This window comes from Xenopus laevis, chromosome 4S, assembly GCF_017654675.1.
Source record: "Xenopus laevis strain J_2021 chromosome 4S, Xenopus_laevis_v10.1, whole genome shotgun sequence".
Lineage (NCBI taxonomy): Eukaryota > Metazoa > Chordata > Amphibia > Anura > Pipidae > Xenopus > Xenopus laevis.
Window position 1 is genome coordinate 111,474,648 of NC_054378.1, and position 23,934 is coordinate 111,498,581.

The following is a 23,934-nucleotide window of genomic DNA, read 5'->3' on the forward strand; positions in this document are numbered from 1 at the left end:
AGCACCAGTACAAGTGCCCCTTGATCTCAGAACGATTAGGGTGGCACAGAGCAACACTTTGTTCTTAACGCATGGCTGTGTTTGGTGGCCTGTGTGTGTGCACTTCCGAGACTCTGCTCAATTCTACAGCTTGCTTATTGCTTTGCAGAGGTTTGCTGAGCACGCTCGTCAGTCTCAAGATCCTATGATAATGCATACACTAATGCCCCAGAGCCAAATAAATGTCTGTTTCGGACAATCTGACCTTTCTTGAACTTATTTTATGCTACTGCACAAAGCAATAAAGGACAATTACTTGCCATTTCCCTCATCAGATTGTCAGTGTAAAAACAACAGCCAGCTAGATCTCATGCGGGGATTCTGCTGCATGGTCTTTGTATATATTGGCTGTTTATTGTACCTGCAAATTGCAAAATTTCACAGCGCCACCCAAAGGCCGGATAGAATTTATTAATATGAGCGACCCAATTGCACGACCATTTATTAAAACAACAGCTAATTGTGCACTGAATAATCTTCCTTTGCTCATTTTCACGACCATGCTCACTGGCAAAAGTACAAATTATCTATTACTATACAGGTATGGGACTTGTTAACCAGAATGCTCGGGACCTGGCATTTTCCAGATAACAAATCTTTCAATAATTTGGATCTTTATACCTTTAGTCTACTTAAAAATCATGTAAACTTTAATTAAACCCAACAGGCTGGTTTTGCTTCCAATAAGGATTAATTATATCTTAGTTTGGATAAAGTACAAGCTACTGTTTAGTAATTACCGAGAAAAAGGAAATAATTTTTGGATAAAATGGAGCCTATGGGAGACAGCCTTTGCGTAATTCTGAGCTTTCTCGATAATGGGTTTCCGGATAACGGATCCTATTGCGCTGTTTTATAGCAATGTTAAGTTGCCATTCAGGTTATAATTTCTTGGTCCAGCCACTGAAAGTGAAACTTGATGCCAATAGAGATACTGTAAGAAGGCTGGTATTTTCCCCATAAAGGTGTTGTTGAACTGAAACCTACAGCACTGTTGGCTCTGCAAAAGGTAGGGGCAGGTATTTCCAGGTGAGGGACCATGGCTTCCTGGAAGGATTTTACAAGAGCTCATAAAATTAGGTTCCCATTATCGTTCCCAGATACTAACGTTCCGTGGTGTCGGGAAATGCCTGTAAGAGCTCCATGTTTTAAATGATTTAAATAAAGGACTGTTGTAAAATAAACTGGCCCCACTGGTGCTCCATTCAAAGATTAGATTTAGCGGTGATGCCTTCCAGGAACTGGGCACTACATTGCAGCACAGTGTGAGGTGAAGTCTGGTGAGTGATCCTGGTTTATCGCTTTATGTAAATTAGCAGGGTCGAACTGGGTTGGCGGGAAACCAGGGAAAAAACCCGTGGGCCCCTATGACCCATTTCCCATCTGAGACCCTGGGCTCTGCTACCTGACCTCCCCCACTGGCTCCAATCTCAACCACAAGAAGACGAAAAAACACGGTACACACGCGGGGGCTGGCAGAGGGTGCGATGTGGGGGTCCCTGAGGAAGCAAACCTGGTAGCCCTTGGACTCCGAGTCCAGTTCTACAAATTAGTGTTGGTAAATTTCTAGTAAGTTTTTCTTCCTGTACTTTTAGAGCCATTAGTGTCCAATCCACTTGTCAGTTGTCAAAGTGTCAGTTGTCAAAGTGTCAGTTGTCAACAGGGCCACCATCAGAAATCACAGGGCCCCTTACGACAAAATTTCCTGGGCCCCCTGGGCTGCGCCCACCATAAGCCCCACCCACAAGCCTGGCCTCCCCACCCCCTACCACACAGTAGTCTGCACATGTTAATAAAAAAGCATTTGTGGTCAGGGCCCTCCATAAAAAGAACATTTGGGTCAGGGCCCCCCATTAAAAAATATTGGTGGCTAGGACCCCACATGGTAAACAAAAATTGGTGTCCAGGTCCCCCCCATGTTATAAAAACATTGGTGGCCAGGGACCCCCTTAAACATCCATGTAAAGAAAATTGCCCCCCAGAAGTTTTAAAAAAAAAAAAAATTGGTGCCCAGGCCCCCCCACACAACAGGTAAGTGAGTGCAATCAAGTAAGTGCAGTGTGGCCGGGCCCCCCTTACCCTCAGGGGGCCCCCTACAACTCTCCCCCTGTCCCCCCCCTGATGGCGGCCCTGGTTGTCAAAGTGTCAGTGGGAAAAGTGTCAGTTGTCAAAGTGTCAGTTGTCAAAGTGTCAGTTGTCAAAGTGTCAGTTGTCAAAGTGTCAGTTGTCAAAGTGTCAATTGTGGCTTGTGATTTCATCCACCAAAGGAACCCTTTATATACCTTCACATTCAGGCAGGCAACAGTTTTAAGGTTCTCTAGTTTCCATTCACTCACTTGTGTGCTTTTGCTCAGACCAAGATGAATAGGTACTTGGCATTCCCAGCAAATAGTTGCAAGTTGCTAAAAGCATGTATGGGCTTTCGGTTGCCCCCTTTCTTCCAAAAATATGTTGGCTCAGGGGGCAAGTCTGGTAAGGGCAGGGTCATAAGGGGGTATGTAAAATTGATGAAGACCTTTTGGACCTAAATGCTTCTTTATTCAACAACAGAGCAGGGAGCAAGGCTGGTACAGACAGGTCATAAGGGGGTTATGTAAAATTCATGAGGACACTTGGAAGTGAACCTAAATTCTCCTTTATTCAACAATAGAAATCATGTACTAGCTGGGCGCCCTTTTTTTCTCTCTAGCAAGACTGCTGTCCTTATCTACCTCATTGCAAGAAAGGCCACCTACTTCCTTTTTTTTCATTCAACCAACTATATTGTAAAATAACATTTAAAATGTTTCACTTCCTTACTGGGGAACAGGTTGTGGTGGGATTTGGGTGTAGGGGACAATTCTATTGGCAGCAAGATAAACATAGATATGAAGTTGGATTGTGGTTGGAAAATTGGTTATTACAAATTTACTGACAAGTAAATTGTAAATTCATAATTCATAATATTTGCCAAGCATATTGCAATGGGCAAATGCACTTGTGCAATTTGGCACCTATCTTCATTAAAGGCCAGGGCACCCTAACAAGTTAAAAATAAATTAAACAAAATAAAGGGGCTTAGTTCAACCAACTGTGGACTAATATTGCAAGGTAATATATCTACGCACTGATTTTACTGTTATTTAATGCCTGGTCATGTGACCCTCATAAAACCATATCCTATAATGTTGTGGTTTAATAACTGGTTCTATTATGGACACAAATAGCAAGTCTCTGAGCTGAGCAGGGAGAGGGATGAATAGAGGAGGTCAAGGGAAGAGATGCGTCTGAGCTGCTCGAAATTCCACAATGAACAGAAGGACTATTTGCTGAATAAACCCTCCATTGATACTCGCCCAAAATTTCTACCAGAAGCTGCTCAGCTTGGATACTGCCAAATGTTCCCTCTTTCCAAATGAATATGGGGCAACTAACTCACAGACACATCCTAGGCAGCCCACGGACGTCAACATTGGGACTCCACGGCTCCTCTCCATCATCTTAGCCATACCAATGAGATGTTACTCTCATGTATGATGCATTATGGAAAATAGGAGCATGCACAGAATATTTCTCCATATTTAGCACCCAGTTCTGTATGGCAGCATCTCACATTCTAACAATACCTCCCACTTTAGAGACCAGTGTGTTATCCATAAATCTTTTTTAAATTTAAGACGAATTGAAAGTTCTGCATTGTACAATTATTCATTTCCTGCGAGAAGATCATATTGATTGCAACAAAGATACATTCCACAACATCTCCCACCAAATTTAAACATGAGCTGAACAAATAGGGCTTGTGCATCCTTTTTTCCCTATTGTTTTAATTAGGAAATGTTTATGTTTTTGTTAATTCTTGCTAAACAGGGCAACAAGTGAAACTGAAAGTAAAGTCACATTCTGACTCCTGGTTCTGATGAGCTGGCTAAAACAAATTACCAGTCCTCTGAAATACCCTCTATATAATGATCTGCTGCTTATCTTACAGCCTAACAAGGACTTTAACTGGAGGGAAGAGAGAGTTTTGTTTATACAGAGGGCTTCCCAGTGGACTAGTGATTAGTTTTAGTCTGCTCGTCTGCACTATTCCTCATAATTATGTGCTTTAAAAAGGAAGTTAGAAAATGGCTAAAACTTTCCATTACAATTACTTATCCCAGAATGGCCAACCCATCAGTCTGGTCTTTTTGATTCAGATTGTATAAGGTACTGAGAAACTACTAGTGGCACACACCATTGCTTTTCTCTCTCTCCACAAATGTATGCAACGCCTCTTCTAGCCAACATTATACAACATATGAATATCAATATTCTGTTCACCACTTTCTATCTTATCCTACTGGCAACATTACTCACTTATTTGACCACCAACATAATATGCACCTCTCTCCTATCCTGTCACCAGCTAGGGCTGCTATCAGAAATCATGGGGCCCCATACTATTCCCTTGGGGGCCACATTTATTATCCCACCAGTCACCTGGGCCAGCTGGGTGGTGGGCCCTGCCAACAAGAAAAACCGGGCCCCAATTACAAAAAATGGCCCTTGTATACAGTTACACCCCTTATCCTCCCCAGGCCTGCACCTGTTATGCCAAACTCAGCCCAGGATTCAAGTGAATTTAGACCCAAGCAGCCCCTACAGACCCAAAGTAAAGCTCAAGTCTATGAGACTTTACAGCAGCCCCCGGGCATTCTCCAGATTATCCAGGTTGTCAGTCGAAGGCTGAGTATACAATTATTTCTCACCATCCAGATAGTGTTGCCACCTGGCCAATTAAAAGTATGTTTTATGCAAATGAAGATAAAAATAGGAAGGTCAGTAATGTTTTTCAAGAAAAGCATCCTAGTATTTCTCTTGTGCCCCTCCCTGTATGTCTCACTTTCTCACCTGTGTCCAGAATGAACAGCTAACACACTGCACAGCTTTGTCTTATTGTCAACAGTTATGTCACATTGTCACCAGCTTTTCTAATTATGAAAAGCAATATCCTAGCACAGCTTTGCCTCCTCATTATCAGCTATGTCTCACTTTGCACAGTGCTGTTTTTTCACCATGCACACCTATGCCTCAATGGGCAAGGCAAATACACATTTCTCTTATCAACATGGACGGGAAGATCTAAAAGCATTGTCATAAGTCTATTTTACTTATTCTTTCAGGCAGATTTGGACCTGATAGCTAAGGTTAGTTGGTGGTTGTGCACCTTAATGTCCACAGATTCTCAATTGAGATTTCACCACAGCTTCTTCTCACTGTATCCAGTTATATAAGTGAAAAGAAGTGAGCCCAGCCTCTGCAGGGAACGGTACATGACATATTTGAGTAAATATTAACGTACCATTACTATATGTTTGCTGAATGTAACTGTAGTAACAGTAGTAACAGAGTTAGTACACATTTATCGTAGCCAGATTACAATCTTTCTGTTCCTGCTTTACATATTTTTTCCTTGTAGAGAGCTTCAAAAATAAACTTTAATCTTTGTACACAGATTATGTGTATGAACTCAACCTAAAGATTTCATTATTATTCGAGCCTGGGGACCAGTGTTGGGCTGGGGCATCAGTGGCCCAATGGGGAAACTTCAACCTCCTTGCAACCTCCAGGGCCCTCCTCCCTACATTTGACCTCCCCCCTGTATACGCACCATGTCGCATACCTTTTGCCTCCTTTCCTTAACATTAATGGGGTGGTCCGGGCAGGGGAGTGGACCTGAGTTGAGGGGCCCATAAAGGCCAGAGCCCACAGGTTTTCTCTCGGTGTCCCACCACCCAAGGCTGATCCTGTTGGGTACTTTGCAGGCTATTCCAGATCCTTAATTGTTTGAAGTAGTTTGTTAATTTTACAGTAATTAATGAATTCGTGCATTACAATCCATCCTCTTTGCAGCTTCAACCTCTTTACTGACTTTGGAATTCTGTATTTCTGTGTGGATATATGAACTTTTTAAATATGAATTAAATAATCTGCACGGTCAAAGTCATTCTTTTTAATGGACACTTAGCTCACCATACATTACACATCTGTGGTCCATTTGCCTAAATCATGTATTCGATCTAACAGTCTTTCAAATGAAAAATGACTCTAGCACAATGCTGCATGTAGAGAGACAGATTGCTGAGAGAGGGATATCGAAAATAATTATTTTATTAACAGTGCAGAATACGCCATTATTTATATTTAAAGAGTTTTGTTTCCATGATATGAGCTTATATTAAATATTTGTTTGCATTACTAGATATTAATAATGTATTCAAATTTGCAGAAATACATTTAAGATGCAGAGATTGTGTTACTTGCTTGAGCTCATGTCTCTTGCTGGTGTTCTGTCTCTATTTGACAGAAAATGCTGATAAACTCCCCGAGCCTCGAAAGCTTTGCAGTTTGCGTAACTGGCCCATTAATTATGCATGGGTGACAGCGTGTTTAACATTCTCACTTTCAAGCACGTTAAATGTTGTATGTGAACATGCTTAACTTCCATTATTTATACACCTCCTTTATTTTGCATGAATACAAACTGCCACAGTTTCCTATCACTTCCGCTTGTCACGAGAATGTAATTAGCTCCGGCATGAAGAATTTTACTCATTGATGTGAATGGATCTTATAGGCTAGGCTGCACACTACAGCCTACCTTGTCACTGACACATAAGCATTACAAGCAATAGACACTTTCTATATAGATTAATGAAGAAATAATAGTTGCTTGTTAGAACACCTTGCTGTGCCCTTAATGCAAAACTTGGTAAAACCCCAAACATTCCAATGGGTTTAAATTATTGGTCTGGTCCTCTTTGGTGCATCCTCGTACCATGCCACAACATTACAGGGGCTTCAATTTGAAACAGAACAAGTGATTAGCACTGAAGCCTTATATTGTGCCATATGCTCATGCAGCAGAGCAGAAGCTGCAAAATCTAGGCCCATTCTAATCAATGGCTTCAGATTGTATTTATATTTACATAGATCAGAAGCAACGTATATCTATGTCATACAGAACTCAAACTGCTGGCCAGGGCTGCCTCTGAGTAGTGATGGGCGAATCGGTGCCGTTTCGCCAAAAAATTTGCGAATTCACCATAAAATTTGCAAAACAGCGGAAATGCATTGAGGTCGGTGGACATCAAAAAATTATTAAGGCACGACTATTTTATCCAAATGCATTAAAGTCAATGGGTGTCCGAATAATTTTGACATGCGTCAATTTTATGCGTGCGACTATTCTGACGAGCGAAAATTTCAGATTTGTCCCCGGCAAATTTCCCCGCAGTTTCATGAATTTATTCGCTGGCGGCGAAACGTGTAAATTCGCTACAAATTTGTGCCTCGTAAATTTATTTACCCATCACTACCACTGAGTTATCTGGCTCGCTTTACCAATCAGTACATAAGTAAGAGTGTATTAAAGTAATTTATATGGAGAAATCAAAATGTCCTTGTATATGGAAGTTGGCAAAATATCAGGTTTTAGAGTAGCAAGATTGTTATATAGATAGGGAAACATTTGTATAAGTCCAATAATTAGTTTTACCAATCAAACTGTGCTTGAACTGTAAATGCTAACTGTATGTGCTGGCTGGTTGCTTTGGGCTAATGGCATATGGCGTCACACGGGGACTTTTTCCCATGATTTTACGTAGCTTCTTAGAACATTTAACACTATAAGTGCAACATATCTAGAATGCAATGCAAACTAATAATCTTGCAATAAAAGTTTAATAATGTTACTCACAATGTGCAGACGCTTTAACATGTCAACGTACCTGAAAAGAAACAGAATGTCAGTAGCTGTAATGAGGGAGGGATTTCTTCTCTATACAAAGGAGAGAAGAGGTATCTGAGGTGACAGACATTCATACAGTTGGGGAGTCATAATGCTTAGCAAGTACTGGTGCTTTCATGTACAACTTGCAGTAATTATTTTGGGTTCTGGAGAAATTTATTGTCACGGTCGGCACCCAACACCAGAACAAACACCAGGCACCCTGGTCTCGGCTCATACTTCACCAGTAGTGTGACCGCCTTTGGGCCTCGGGAGGAGCCCTCGGCTTACTTGGATGCCACCTGGACTTAAACGAGAGGTGCAAGATGAGGGTTCTGGATAGGCAGAGGGGCACGACTGCAAAGCAAAGTCTTTGGACAGAGGATTGTAGTACAAGGCGTTAAGCAAAAGAGTAGTCAGATCAGGCCGGGTCGAGACAGGCAGAGAAAGTATGAACATAAGAATTTGTATGGGGGTCGGATACAATGTGTAAACTGCAACGTTCATTCAGTGGTCACAGAAAGGTTTGAATTGAGCCGATAACTGGACCTAATTTCCTAAACCAGCAGCTTCTCAAAGCCCCTCCATCTTAATCCAGGGCATCTTTAAAACATAACTGCTGCCATTCACACTATGGATTCTTCTGAGTTGACCATGAACTTAGTTTCCCATCTCTCTACCTTAAACCTTGAAGAAGATCACATAAAACATCTGACTCTCATATATCCGACTCTAAGCAGAGAGTGTAAAATAAAAAGATGCAAATATGCATCAGGTATTGTAACCCCCAGAGAGTGTCCTTCCAAACAGGTGACCAGTAAATTCTACTAGCTGATTGCTTGCTGTGGGTAAAATAGGTAAAAAACTTTATACCATACCTGCCAAATATGTACTTACTCTTTCTCAGATGACAACAGACCTTCTATGATGTTCAGAGCTCTCATTGGGCCATCCTTCTGCAGAAGAGAACAGATAAAAAAATTATGTAATCTATTAATGATCATAATGTTGCCAAAGTCATGCGTTTCATCAACATAAGGAAACGTAGGTATTATGTATAATAAGTAATACATTGTCCTAATGCCTTAATTACCCCCAAAACTACAAGATTAGTGTTCCACTTGCATAGTGGATAGATGGTGGACCTCGAAAGTTTCAATATTGGAGGTGACTGAAAATGTTACTTCAAGCTGTGCGAAGCAGTGACTTGGCCTATGAACCTTACTATAAGATCTCCCATTCTGCAGTCTCCCATTCTGTAGAAGTGGCAAGAAAATTGACCAGTAGTGATGGGCGAATCTATTCGGCAGGCGCGAATTTGCTGCTGATTTGCGGTATCAAAGTTTTTCATTGCCGCCAGCGACAATTAATGGACGCCCATTGACTTAAATTGGCGGCGGCGTCAACTTTGATGCGGCGCCCATTTTGATGTCTGTGAATTGTTGTCTCGCGAATTTTTCACTAATTCCGTGTCGAAACGGGACAAATTCACCATCAATTTTGCGGGAAGTTCACTAAATTCATGGCGAAGCGAAACGGGACAAATTCGCCTGACATGAGATTGAGTGCATTTTTCCTTGGCCTATAATAATAAATGAGGCTCCGTGGTCACAAAATAAACCTGGTAAGAGTACAAGTTATGTTTTATTATGCTATGTCAAATTAATGGGAAGTTGAAACTGTGGTCCTCTAGCATTCACCAATGGGATACAAGAAACTGCTGTCAAAACACCATCTGTAGAGCCAAATGTTGGAATCAGGGAACTCAGCTTTTCTACATTATGCCAGGCAGGGCCTCTCTATCTTTGCCCCTAGGGTGCCTCAGGGTAGATGGAAGCCAACATTACTTTCAGAAAATCTATAGTTGTTGTTTCCTTAAAGGAACATTAACGTCAAAAAATAAAAGTGTTTTAAAGTAATCAAAATATAATGCAGTGTTGACCTGCACTGGTAAAACGCTGTGTTTGCTTAAGAAACACTACTATTGTTTATATAAATAAGCTGCTGTGTAGCAATGGGGGCAGCCATTCAAAGGAGAAAAGGCTCAGGTTACACAGCAGATAGCAAATAAGCTCTGTCTGTCTAATGGGGTTATCTGTTATCCATTTGTTAACCTGTGCCATATAGCCATTTTTCAATTTCTGCCATTGCTCCACAGCAGCTTGTTTATATGAACTATAGTAGTGTTTCTAAAGCAAACAGATCAGTTTTACCAGTGCAGGGCAACAGTAGATAATATTTTCATTACTTTAAAACACTTACATTTTTTGGTGTTACTGTTCCTTTAAACTCAGTCAGCATCTAAAAGTTAAATGCATAAAACAAAGGAATTTATGATAATGCAAAAGGTGACTGTGTGATATAAAGGCAAAAACGTGAATATGCATTATCATAAATTCCACAGCTTTATAATTTTACCCTCTTAGTGCATGTGCCAAGTGTATTTTCAGTATATTGCCCATTCTTTTAGTAGTACTTAGTTAGTGTGTTGGAAAAACAAAATCATCAATCTCCCCACCTTGTGGCAGCAGTAAGGCTTTGGGGTCCGTTTACTAAAGCACGATAAAAATATTCGCACAAAATATAGACAAATTTGTCGCCAAATATGTTTTCGCCAGTTTACTAACTTGCGGTAAATATAAATTTGCGCATTTTCTTGCGCAAAAATATGCTTTCGCCAGTTATCGCATTCGCTGAAAATAAAGCTACGTACACATTAACGCCTGGTTTACTAAACAGCGATACTGTTTATTTTACCCATCAACAGCAGCAGTTTCAGCTCAGAGGCGTTTTATTGGCAGCCGCATCACAGTCCAAGGATTCGTCAGCCTCTACGCTTTTTTGGTTTCATTGTGATTGGCGACATTAAACTGTGCATTTCTATGAAGCAAAGAGATTGACTGGTATGATTTCTTGTTCCTATGATTCTATTGGCAGAAGGGTTTATATGATGCAGACATGTTTGATTGGTGTCACTCTGGTAATGTTGTTGGATGGTATAATCATCAGTCAATAAAGTTTATGAGTTTTGAAGATGCATTTCTGGCCATAAATGTCACAGTAAAAACTTGCCATAATAACCACCATAAAACAAGACTATTTTATAGCATAAATATTCGAAAAAATGTAATTTGTCGCCAGAAAATTCGCAACCCGCTAAAATTAACGCTAACGTAACCAGGTTCATTAACGTAGTTACCGCAAACGATCGCAATGACTTCGGAGCGCATCGCTGTTTAGTAAACTTAGTCGCTGCGAATATTCTGGCGTAGAAATATTCTCAGCGATAACATGCGGAAACTTAAAGTCAGATTTACCGCACTTTAGTAAACGGACCCCTTTATCTTTATTGCCCAAGTGGAAGAATTACACACTGGACTCTGTGTGTGCCATCTCAGCTATTAAAGATCATTACTGATCACAAACAACACAGGTTCTTCTCCCTGTACAGGCTGTAACCATTAATGACCTCAGCAATACTAGACATCACGTAATGATATTGAGGCACACACTGGGCACTCAGCACGTCCTCATATCCCCACTGCTCACTGTGCCAAGTCCCAGGGGTGGCCCCACTTCCACTACTTTTCCCTTTCTTGTGTAATTAGCCTGTGATTGATTTGTCCATACACACAAACAACTCTGATGTCCTGTGTCAGGGGACGCCCACCATCCCCAGGCGTTGCCCAGACTATAATCATTAATGAATGTTTATTTAATGAGGAAGCACAATGTAATATTATGTAGTAAGCATTAACTGGCAAACTAAATAGTTTACATAATTCATGGGGCAATGGCTTCTTCTACTTTCATGCATGCCTTATTGCACAGTGAAACAAGCTTCAGAAAGTTTTTATAGGGTGTTTCTGTTTTTGCTTCTAAAAAGGGTTTTTTTTTTTCTTCCGGCATCAGTTATTTTTCTTGATCATGTACTAAACCATGGAGTATTTCAAACAAAGTTGATAAGGCTGGAAGATGTGAAAATAAGGTATAGGAGGGCCCACTGGTATAGACAAACCTTCATTACAGAAGTTCAGGTTTTCAGGTGTCTCTGCAGCAAATAAGAATGAGGATAGCGGAAGAACTTGTCTGCAGGAACCACTTCTGGAAGCAAACACCCAGCTGAACTAGGAATTACATTTGCTCCCATGGAGAACGCCATTTTATTATGGTTTAAAGGTGGACATTTGACTGTACTAGTGCACTCCTCTATAGAAAATACCCCATTGGCAGGAAGAAGCAAAAGAGAAATAAGACGGGCAGTATGCACTGGCCATGCTAGTGGTAGAATTGTCTGAACAGGTAGATTGGCTTTAAATCCCATTCATCCCCTTTATAATCTTTATGCACTATTGTGGAGACTCGATGACATGTTTATCAATGTATTCTAGATTCAAAACATAAAATGCACTATATATATAACCAATGAATTTGCCCATGTTTATAATTGAAAACATAGGAGTCACTACATCACACAATGATATTCTTGACAATTCAATGCCTCTTGAGAAGGGTCTTTCCAGTTTCAGCACAATAATGCCCCCATGCATTAAGTGAGTTCCTTATAGAATGGGCCTGTGGAGATGGGTGGAGAAGAACTTTACTGTAATGAACAAAACCTGGACATAAACTCAACTGTGGGATGCTTTGGATCTCCAACTGTGAGCCAAGCTTAATCGCCAAACATTAGAGCATAAACTCTTGTGTATAAAGGGAAGCAAATTCCAACTCCAATACCAGTGAAAATGCTTTCCAGAAGAACAGATAGCTGTTTAGGCAGCAAAGTCCAACTTCATATAAACACCCTTGGTTTTGGAATGACATGCTGAATAGGAAGGTGTCCATATACTTTTAGGAAGGATACCTCCACTTCTGACTCTCAAGCTGGCAATTCACGGTTGATCATGTGTTTATTTAGCCTCTACTAACCATGTCAGCAACTGATTGATCTGATGTATTGGGTCAAAATGAAATCTTCCCCAACTAATATGATATTAGCAGACTGAAAAATCAAGCCATGGATGTGGTCTTTTCTCACAGCAGGTCTGCTCCAAATCTCCAATTACTTCAGTTGTTGTTGAGGGGACAATAAGATCCGATCAATTCACTTTGGCTCAAGGCTCAACAATGAGCTAGCTAAATCATACACATATCTGCTCATGTGGCAACTCTTGCAAAAGAGCAGGGCTTTGATATGGCCAGCTTAAACAAAAATCTGATTTCTGCTTAGATGGATCGTCTCTATTAAAGGTCATAACATTGGCCTCTTATTATACCTGTCTCCAGCAGTGCAGGGTTTACAAATATCTACACAAGAGTACAGATGGATCTATTACTAAAACAGGTGGATATGTCAAAATAACAGAGGTATTCTTATCCACCTGCATGTCTGACAGAAAACTTCACTGTTGGATACCCGATGATGGTCTCGGAGATGAGGTGTCCCTGCTGTGAGCATTGTAAGTATGCAAATGTATTCCAGTAACATCTGGGCAGAATGGAGAATACAGACACATAACTGGCAGAGGGAACCTCCCTGACAGAAATTCACCTGAAAATGAATATATTAAAGCAACCTAGTTTTTCCTAATGAATTATTTTGCAAGTATGATCCTGTAATTGTCCCTGCATCTTTTCATGTGAATGTGCCTTTAAGTGACATTATCACATAAAAAATATAATTAATCCTTACAGAGAGCAGAGCATCATAGCTGAAAAGTCATACTATTGCTCCGCTGCAGTCAAGAATAGAGAAGTGATTAGACTGGTGCTTCATTTATAACCCATGGTGCACCCCAGACAGTTGCTATTGGGAGACAATATGACCCAGCAGTAGTATAGTGTATGTGAATGAGCCACTCTCTAACAAATAGAAGTGGACAGTGCTGAGCCAAACAGCAAAAATTGCTGCTCTTTCATATATTTGGTATCTAAAAGAAACAGACAGCAATCCAGTATATTGGATTATTTGGAGCTAATGGGAGGGTTATATTGAGTTACATGGGTGAATAGGAGAAGTTTTATTGGGTTATAAAGGTCAGTATGAAGAACTTCAGTGTGGAGAACAATTGAAAGAGCAATGGGTTATTTCATATGGAAAACTCTACACTGTATATATCTATCTATATATAATGGGTATTATGGCATGGATCTATAGCTACACTTGATGATATGGGGAAGTAGCAAGAGCTGTGTTGGGAGATCTTGGCGAGTATGATGAATTAAATGAAGAACAGAGAAAATGGAAAAGACCTATAATAAATAAATGGAGTAACAGGAGCCATAGAGAGTAACATACTTTGGAGGAAACACTAGACAATATGAAGACAAGAGCAAGATCTATTACTGTATATACTGGTTGAAATTAAGTTTTATAGAGGAGTGTTTTAATGACTATTAGGTAATTAAAAGCACTCAGCAGTAAACAATCCTAGATAGGATGCAACAAAAGAAGCAATACTGGTGGTTATGAAACAGTATGAAATTTTGCTGGTGTCAGAACTGAGAGGGCATGGGGTGCTATGGCCCCCCAACCCCAAATTGTTACCCCCAGTTCTACAAACGTTAAGAGCTGAATCAACAGATATGCAAGTAGAAACAATGGAATTCTACCTCTATGTTATGATTCAGCAGTTAAACCCTGGCCGATGTACAAGTGCATTCAAAGGCGTCCAATAAAAGTTTTGGATATCCAATATCGGTTGTCCCGTCTCACACCACGTAAGCACCGAATATTATATGAAACAAAATTTTGTATGATAATTTCTGTGCATGTATGGCCACCTTTTGGAGTTATACTGTATGTTAGAGACAAAACATTTATATCTTGTGACATGAAGCAATGGGAGGTATGGATGATGGTGTGTTTGCCCAACACAACCTTACAGTAGTGTGATACAAACCATCTTCTTCCTTAGCTTGCACAGAAAAGGAGAACTACTATCACTTTAGTCAGATGGCAGTCAGCAAGTTAGATACAAGGGTTCAATTTGGACACATGTACTGACTAGATCCCCGATGTGCCTGCAGTTATAAAGCTATAAAGCTATACTGCCCAGTTTGGCTGCTTTCCACAATTTTGTCTGGTCATCTGGGTATCAGGTCCACAGTTGGTTTTGACAGACCATTACATGATTTTATGTGCCCACCAATAGCTTCAGATAAAAGAGTTTATTATATTTTATATTATTATTATTATATATATATATATTATATTTATTTCACCAAAGAGCTTTAATAAGAATGTTATTTAACCTCCTTCTCCTGGCGGTTTAATCTCCTTTTTCCGTTGGGTATTAAAAAACATTTATATTAGAACTGACGCCCAGTCGGGTTAAAAACATGTTTGTTAGATTCCACCCATTGTCTGTGTTATGACTGCACTATTTACAACCCTCTGTGAGTCTGAAGCCAGGGCATTGTACAACGTGTGAGTCGGCAGAGGAGGGGGACGCAGAACACAGAGGATATTTCTGTTTATCACACCAAGCCAGGAGGGGTGTGGATTCAACCAAAATGTTAAAAATAGATCCTGCCTTAACCCCTACACTGCTAGACAAAGACTTTGAAGGGGATTTTTGCTAAACAAAATTGTTTTGTCATTAGGGAGGTCACCAAATGAGTGTATCATGTGCTGGGCTGAATTTGGCTGATACCATTGTTTATCCCCCAGGGGGTTGGCCTATGCAGGCTAATCAGGAGAATAACACATCAGCAAACCTAACCTGATGCAATTTTTTAACTTGCCTGATAAACATCTGCCTGTTTTCCAGCCAGATATTGGAAAACTGTTGCACAATATAATAGGGCTCATTTGCAACTCAAATGCAGCGTTCAAAGTGCAAGACAAGGTCACTGCTGGATTCTGCATAAGGGCTCCCAGAATAAGCACCTTTGTGTCCCTTAATTGTCTTACACTTGTACGCCCCAGGGTCAAGAATGACCCTAATGTTATTTTTATAAGTTTTCCCTCCCAACAGACCTCTTTGAGTCCAAGGAAAATGATCTTTCTGTTGTACTCCAAAAGGGATACTGCTCTTCCCAAAAAGCTGCCACCCCTGCATAATATATATTATAATACAGTCAACTTTCTAGAACAGAAGCAACAAAATCATTGCAAGAGGTCACAAAGCTGTACTGTGTTCTATAACGCCGTTCTGAATGAAACTCTCTTGGGCTGAGAAAGAAACTAGGAGCCCTTGTATTCAGTGAGGGTCAGCTCTAGGTCCTACATATGACAGCATTATTATTAATGAGCAGAATAGGCAGAAAAAGCACAATTCTTCCCTAGAACTACACAAAATAATTATAATTTCTAAAAAAAGAAAAAAAAACCCACTGTGGCCTGAGACCCCTGACACCGCAGATTGCTGACCAAGGCAAGTGTTAACTGGGTCTCATTATTTAGCACTGTCCAGGTTGGAGAGCAGAGCCCCCGTCATTAATCAATCTAGTATGTCAGATGTTCTGTATATTCATCTTACAGGCTTTCCAAGTGTGTTGATGCTGCCAGGGCCTACGAAAAGACGGCCCTACTATAATATATAACGACTGGAAAGAAATAATTGAGCATGCTCCCATGGGCAAACATTCCCAGGAGTACATATTTTTCTTAACCTGCAGGGCCCTCTATATGAACCCTACTTTAATCAGGGAAATCAAAACTGTCGGTATTGTACTACTATTCCCAGCATTCCCTGTGGATCATAGTATTCCACATTGGGGAAAGATCACCACAAAGGGGGATGCATGTGACCTGGTCAAACTTGAACCTGACTCACCTATTTGGTTGGAACTCATCCAGCCCACATACAAACCTGTGGTTTCAGGTTAATCCGCTTATCACTAATAAGCATTAAAGCAGCTCAAAGACATTACCATAATAATTTCAAATATATGAATAATCAAGATACTCTGTACAGAATAACCCAAACCCACTTATTTTTAAAACATGAAAATATACTCAACTAATACAAAGAGTATTCATTATTTTCACCAGAGGGTTCCTCTTTGTTGGGGGGGGGGGGAGTGTTCAGGTTCCAGTATAATGCAAGATTATAGATACAGTATATGAGTATTATAATCACCTTATGGTCCTAGTGAAAACCTAGACAGCAAATACATGGCTTCAGGCTAAGTCCCCCTATACCACTATTAACCACCCCTAAGGGAGACCAATCCCTTTGTTTTAAATACTCCCTGTTACTATACCCCTGTTAGTACTGTTATCATTACATTAATTCATACATTAATGGCCCTTGCATACTTTGCTTTGCAGTTACTGAAATCCGTGAGTCTCCTGATACAGTAGAGTTATGTACAGGAGCTTCCAATCTGATATAACCTTCTCGGGCACATGAAGAACCATCAAATACTAACCTGCAGGGTAACTGTTCCTACAAAGAGGAGTGCTGACTCAGTAGCTAATGTAATAACATTGTGACAGACTGGTGAAGGATGGGCCCCTGCTCCTCTCTATAACTAGCAGATGAGAAAGAACATCTATTATTCATGAAGAAAACAGAGGGACTTCTGGACACCCAGCCCTCCCCTCCCAAACCAGGGAGAGGCAACCATGTCTACCCTACACCTCAAGAGGTTTCTGCAAAGTAAAAGGTTCAATTAAAGAAGATTGATAGATATTGATATTTGAGTGTGTGAAATGCACAGGCCTGGGTGAAAGTGGTTAACCGTTTCTGTATTTTTTTATAATGAAATTGGTTCATTACTGATAGAGTGTGATTTGGGAGGCCAGTGTAATGCTGGGAAATGTTACAATAAAAATAGCGGAGAAGCTTTAGTTCTCCTTTAAACTAATGAGTGAATCCAGTCATCCAAAGCAAGAAAAAGCATGGAAAATGTATTAGATGCCAACCCGAGAGTTATGAGAGGAGTTCCCTTTTATAAGAGTTTCTTTGTTTGAACTCCTTAATGATGGAGGAAGCAGGATCTGAATGGAGAGGCTGGCTGAGCAACACAGCTGGTACAGATGGAGGCAATGGAGAGTGGTGGGGAGGTGGAGGCCTGGATATCACAAGAGGAATTTTTTATTTTATTTATAAATTACATCGTTTACACTGCAAATAATTCACTCTATAATATAAAATTGCATTCTTGAACCAGCAAGTGTATTTTTTTATTTGTAATATTGGTATGTATGCGCCATCTCAAGTCAGTTTGCCTGGTCATGTGCTTTCAGAAAGAGCCAGCATTTAGGATGGAACTGCTTTCTGGCAGGCTGTTGTTCTCCTACTCTATGGCACTGAATGTGCTGCAGTGGGACCTGGATTTTACTATTGATTGCTGTTCTTATATCTACACGGGCAGCTGTTATCTTGTGTTAAAGAGCTAATATCTGGTTACCTTCCCATTGTTCTGTTGATAGGCTGCTGGGGGGGGGGGTGATATCACTCCAACTTGCAGTACAGCAGTAAAGAGTGACTGAAGTTTATCAGAGCACAAGTCACATGACTGGGGGCAGCTGGGAAACTGACAATATGTCTAGCCCCAGATTTCAAAATTAAATATAAAAAAAAATCTGTTTGCTCTTTTGAGAAACAGATTTCACTACAGAATTCTGCTGGAGCAGCACTATTAACTGATGAGTTTTGAAAAAACCATGTGTTCCCACGACAGTATCCCTTTAAACACACCATCTTCAGAGGTAACAGAAGACACTCTGCGTCCCACAGGGTCCTCTTCATTTCTAGGTACAGCTGAAACCCCCACACCTTCTGTAATATACCCATCTTGCGCAGTCTGTTATCAATCATCTTCTGACAAATATTGGCTTTTGTGACACTAAATGGTCCCCTGATTTCCACTCTAACCGTACACCAACTAGTTCCTGCTTGAATGACACAACCGCAACTTCAGTAGAGTGGGCAATAAATTCTTAATTTATATAGGTCAGAAGGGTCATTTGCCCGGGGCCTCCAGCTTTACTAATTTAGGGAGCATAGATGATAGTACAAAGGTCATAGTATGTTCAGAGCCATTGTTTTTCTCAGCTCTGGGCAGTGTCGTACTGGTTTTCCTGAGATACCAAACAAACTCCTGGTGGGCAGAAGTGTCAGTGGGCCCTCTTGCTTCTAACCATTTTGCCTATTTCAAAGTCATTCCCTGTTTCTTTATGGAAAATAAAAACTTAACAATGAAAGAATATAGTAAATAGATATAAAAGACTAGGAGAATAAAAAGGTTGAGTGAGGAAAGGTGAAATGGTTTGGAAAGTGGGCCCATGGTTTAAGGTTGTCTGGTGGGCCCCTGGCATCCCAGTCTGACACTGGCTCTGGGAGTTGTAGTATAACAATGGCTTGTGGTCTGTAGGTAGGGCTTCACTAATTTATGTTTAGTGCTAACCCCAAGAAAGGCCAGCCATATTCTAACGGCAGCCCTGAAAAACAGAACAGCAGCAATAATTTTTGAGAAACACAGGCAACAATGGACCTGCTACTTATTCACTGCTGTTTTCCTAAATGTCTGATTCAGTAGGTTCAAACTGGCCATGAAAGTGGCACACCTTGCAGAATTTATAGGGAAGAAATGGACTCTGATGAACAGAGAGTAAAAGCCAGTGATACAGACTACTTATCTCATTACCTTCTGAACCACTCCAGGCTCCCCTAGACAATTCCCCTCCTCTTCAGAGCTCTTTGGTTCTTCATCAGAAGTAATGTCTTCTACGGTGCTGGCAAGGATGGGGCAGACTTTGTATGGCTCGGTGTAAGCACTGCAAACAGAAAAAAAGGCACTTTCAGAAAAAGCCACAAACTGGCACAACATTACTCATCTTCTATGTAGTTACCATTTATATGTTTGTTCTCCACTACAGAGGAAAAAGGAAGGCTTTATTAGAACAATCGATAACACCACTGGTGCTAGAAAACTGCAGGAAACAACAGAATTAATATCACTCCTACATTCCTGCTTTCCTAAAGGACAAATAATTCTTATGTATAAATATGGTTTACATTCCCTTTCTATTAACAAGAGGGTGAACTATGAGGATACAGCTCAACATGCGGCAGTTATATACATAACAGACACACCATGCTACGCGGCATGCTTAACATAAGCCCATCCCACAAGCCACACCCAGTGTTTTAATAAGCCTCATCCAACAACAAGTCATTTTGCTATTTCCATTTTGGTTTTCCTTCTAATCAGTGTCGGACTGGGACGGGGGGGACACCGGGAAAAAACCCGGTGGGCCCCAGGCTCTAGTGGGCCCTGCCGGCCCAGATCCATTTCTCAGTGGCACGACCCCTCTTTGTCGGGGGTCGCGGTTAGATCGAAGTTGCGCGCATGCTTAATAACTTGGCGCAGCACTTATGCGCATACACACATACCAGTAGCCCCGGTGAGCCCCAAGCCCCCCAGTCCGACCCTGCTTCTAATGAACAGTTTGATGCCCAGTGTGCATAGAATTATGTGGCCTGTAGGGACCCCAAAATAAAAACTGTGCATAAGACATTTCTTAGCACCCTGCCTGCGTACTGTGTGTGTCATAACATGCCATGATGAAAAGGCATAGAAGGTTTCATCGGCAGTCGAATATCGAGGGTTAATTAACCCTCGATATTCGACCATATGTAAATCTGCCCCCTAATCATAGTCTTAAAGACACGAAAGGCTAAGGCTAGAGATGATTGTTTAATAAAGATTTTTTTCTTTTTTTTAACTACTTTTCTTTTGGTCTGATTTGTAAGTGGTTTCCAGAGTGCTCTAAACCTACTTTACCTTTTCTAAATACAGATTGTTGGCTTATGCACAGGGCCTGGGGCAGGAGAGCCTTGGCCACTACTCTACTTAGGTGAGTCTTTCTACTATAATTGGATGTATTTAAGCTTATATATATATATATATATATATATATATATATATATATATATATATATATACTGGAATAAAGTTAGAATAAACAGCTTCAAAGCAGTATTTTCAAACTGCATGTGTTTCTTTTATTAGCAGTGCAAAACACTACATGTTTCGGGTACAACCCTTTTTCAAGTCTATATGTAAAAAGGGTTGTACCCGAAACATGTAGTGTTTTGCACTGCTAATAAAAGAAACACTTGCTGTTTGAAAATACTGCTTTGAAGCTGTTTATTCCAACTTTATTCCAGTATCTTATACTTTTGGGAGCTCACAGGCTCCTAGGAATTCACAACGATACACTTTGTGAACTTACTCACTGGGACCAGCAACTTGTTTTACTTTAATATATATATATATATAACATACAAGCAAGATCCGCACTCACAGGTCTTAAAAATGAATAAAAGTTTTTATTGTAAAGGGCTAACGTTTCGGCCTCCTCCGAGGCCTTTTTCAAAGTACATAATACATATTACACACGCATTAAATACCCAGGTTGGCGGGAAAACAGACCAACTTGAAAATGACGTATACACCTCATCATCAGAAATCGACTACTGCTAAGTTGTCAAATGTTATACAATTTTAACATACTAATCTGCCACATGCAACAAATAACATAAATAACACAAACTAATTGATACTAGTTAAAATCAAGATACTGTGCAACCAAGTTCTTAACTTCCTTTTTCAATTGCGATGACATTCATGTTGCTATCTAAGTTACACAATGTATCGTCCTATTGAAAAGAGGTGGAAGGTCTGCGCTGGGGCTCACTCAGTCTTAAACATACACGTATCATTACATAGTATAACATCCCAATAAACTAAAATTAGAAATTTTTTTCAAAAATTTTTAGTTAAAAATCTTACAGTTGTTACCCGCCTGCTACGGCTATGTATTTAACCCACTGAATGAAACTATCAACCTTTGAATATTGTCAAATCCCTCATATATTGCGTGACATCCCCCGGCCATTAATGAAGGAAAAATTACACTAACCATCCCCTAAGCACATTATGGTGGCTATGTTAAATATTAACCCGATAAATAAATTAACCCTTTCAGTGCCACTAGCTAACAGCCCACACCCCAACCCTTAAAAAATCCTCAAAAATTAACATTTTATTCATTTTTAAGACCTGTGAGTGCGGATCTTGCTTGTATGTTGGAAATTTCGTTTTTTGATACTGCACCCAGGCAACTGTAACCTGCTGTCGAGAGTGCCGGCTTTGGGATGGACTGGATTTGAACAATTTAGCCTGGCACCCGTGAGTTTCTTGATACTAAAAACAGTGAATTGAACATAACGCTATTACTTGGATTGGCCTGATAACTACCACTTGGACCGACGTTCCGACATACCTCCTAGAGGTCTCAATGGTCTGGAGTGAGGGCAACATACTGAAAAGATTGAATTGTGTCCCATGAATATACTGCCTGCTTGATACAGATGATCCGCATCAGTGACGGTCAACCGGTTGCACTGACGGGGGACTGTGTCCGTGCAGTTGGTTGGTGCAGCGCTTATGAGGAGAGATGTGCATCGCTTTGAAGTCGATGCCGGCACCTGCTAGAGCCCAGAGTTTTACAACCTTCCATCCGCTTGAGCTCTACATCCTGCCGGGACCCGCACCTGAGGGTGAGCGGCGCTTTGTATTTTCGAGCCGCGGAAGCGCATGACGCTGAGCGATCGGGTCCTTATGCATACGGTGAGGTGAGCCTTATGTGAAGTGGAGTCGGTTAACGCCTATGATAATGGAACCTGAGAGCGATACTTCCCGGTTTCGGTATGAGCCGTATGTGGACTATTATCCAACCTCACCTCGCTGGTGATTGATAGATGTGATCTTTAACACTACACTGAAGTGACTTTCAACCAGATACCCCCAGGATTCTCACACTTGTCACTCTATTCTATAGTGACTTTTGTTGGGCTTTTATTGGGATTTATACATATTTTGTTTAGTGACAGGGTGATTTAAAATATAATATTTACTCTCTGATTTTTTATTTTTTATGCACATGTCTCTCCTAGCTTTATAGTAATTTATTGTATTTTTTCTATAGCACTTTTTATTTTGGATGTTAATTTTTGAGGATTTTTTAAGGGTTGGGGTGTGGGCTGTTAGCTAGTGGCACTGAAAGGGTTAATTTATTTATCGGGTTAATATTTAACATAGCCACCATAATGTGCTTAGGGGATGGTTAGTGTAATTTTTCCTTCATTAATGGCCGGGGGATGTCACGCAATATATGAGGGATTTGACAATATTCAAAGGTTGATAGTTTCATTCAGTGGGTTAAATACATAGCCGTAGCAGGCGGGTAACAACTGTAAGATTTTTAACTAAAAATTTTTGAAAAAAATTTCTAATTTTAGTTTATTGGGATGTTATACTATGTAATGATACGTGTATGTTTAAGACTGAGTGAGCCCCAGCGCAGACCTTCCACCTCTTTTCAATAGGACGATACATTGTGTAACTTAGATAGCAACATGAATGTCATAGCAATTGAAAAAGGAAGTTAAGAACTTGGTTGCACAGTATCTTGATTTTAACTAGTATCAATTAGTTTGTGTTATTTATGTTATTTGTTGCATGTGGCAGATTAGTATGTTAAAATTGTATAACATTTGACAACTTAGCAGTAGTCGATTTCTGATGATGAGGTGTATACGTCATTTTCAAGTTGGTCTGTTTTCCCGCCAACCTGGGTATTTAATGCGTGTGTAATATGTATTATGTACTTTGAAAAAGGCCTCGGAGGAGGCCGAAACGTTAGCCCTTTACAATAAAAACTGTAAAGGGCTATATATTGCGTGACATCCCCCGGCCATTAATGAAGGAAAAATTACACTAACCATCCCCTAAGCACATTATGGTGGCTATGTTAAATATTAACCCGATAAATAAATTAACCCTTTCAGTGCCACTAGCTAACAGCCCACACCCCAACCCTTAAAAAATCCTCAAAAATTAACATTTTATTCATTTTTAAGACCTGTGAGTGCGGATCTTGCTTGTATGTTGGAAATTTCGTTTTTTGATACTGCACCCAGGCAACTGTAACCTGCTGTCGAGAGTGCCGGCTTTGGGATGGACTATATATATATATATATATATATATATATATATATATATATATATATATATATACTGTATATATATATATATCATCATCATCATCATTTATTTATATAGCGCTGTCAAGATACGCAGTGCTTTATATATAGATATATGTTTGAGATAACACAGCATGA

At 40.3% G+C, this 23,934-nt stretch overlaps 1 protein-coding gene across 3 annotated transcripts in view; it reads right to left on the bottom strand.

Moving 5' to 3' along the window:
* Positions 1–23,934, bottom strand: part of LOC108715864 (FYVE, RhoGEF and PH domain-containing protein 5) — a 116,211-nt gene that overhangs the window by 50,683 nt on the left and 41,594 nt on the right. For all 3 annotated transcript variants that reach the window (XR_005961023.1, XM_041561716.1, XM_018261375.2), the window contains exons 3-5: positions 19,391–19,520; positions 8,687–8,745; positions 7,760–7,790 (exon numbers count right to left, since the gene is read on the bottom strand). Coding sequence is in view for 2 of the 3 variants with exons in the window: in XM_041561716.1 (XP_041417650.1) it covers positions 7,760–7,790; positions 8,687–8,745; positions 19,391–19,520 (220 nt within the window). In the remaining variant the exon portion in view is untranslated. The remainder of the gene's footprint in view (positions 1–7,759; positions 7,791–8,686; positions 8,746–19,390; positions 19,521–23,934) is intronic.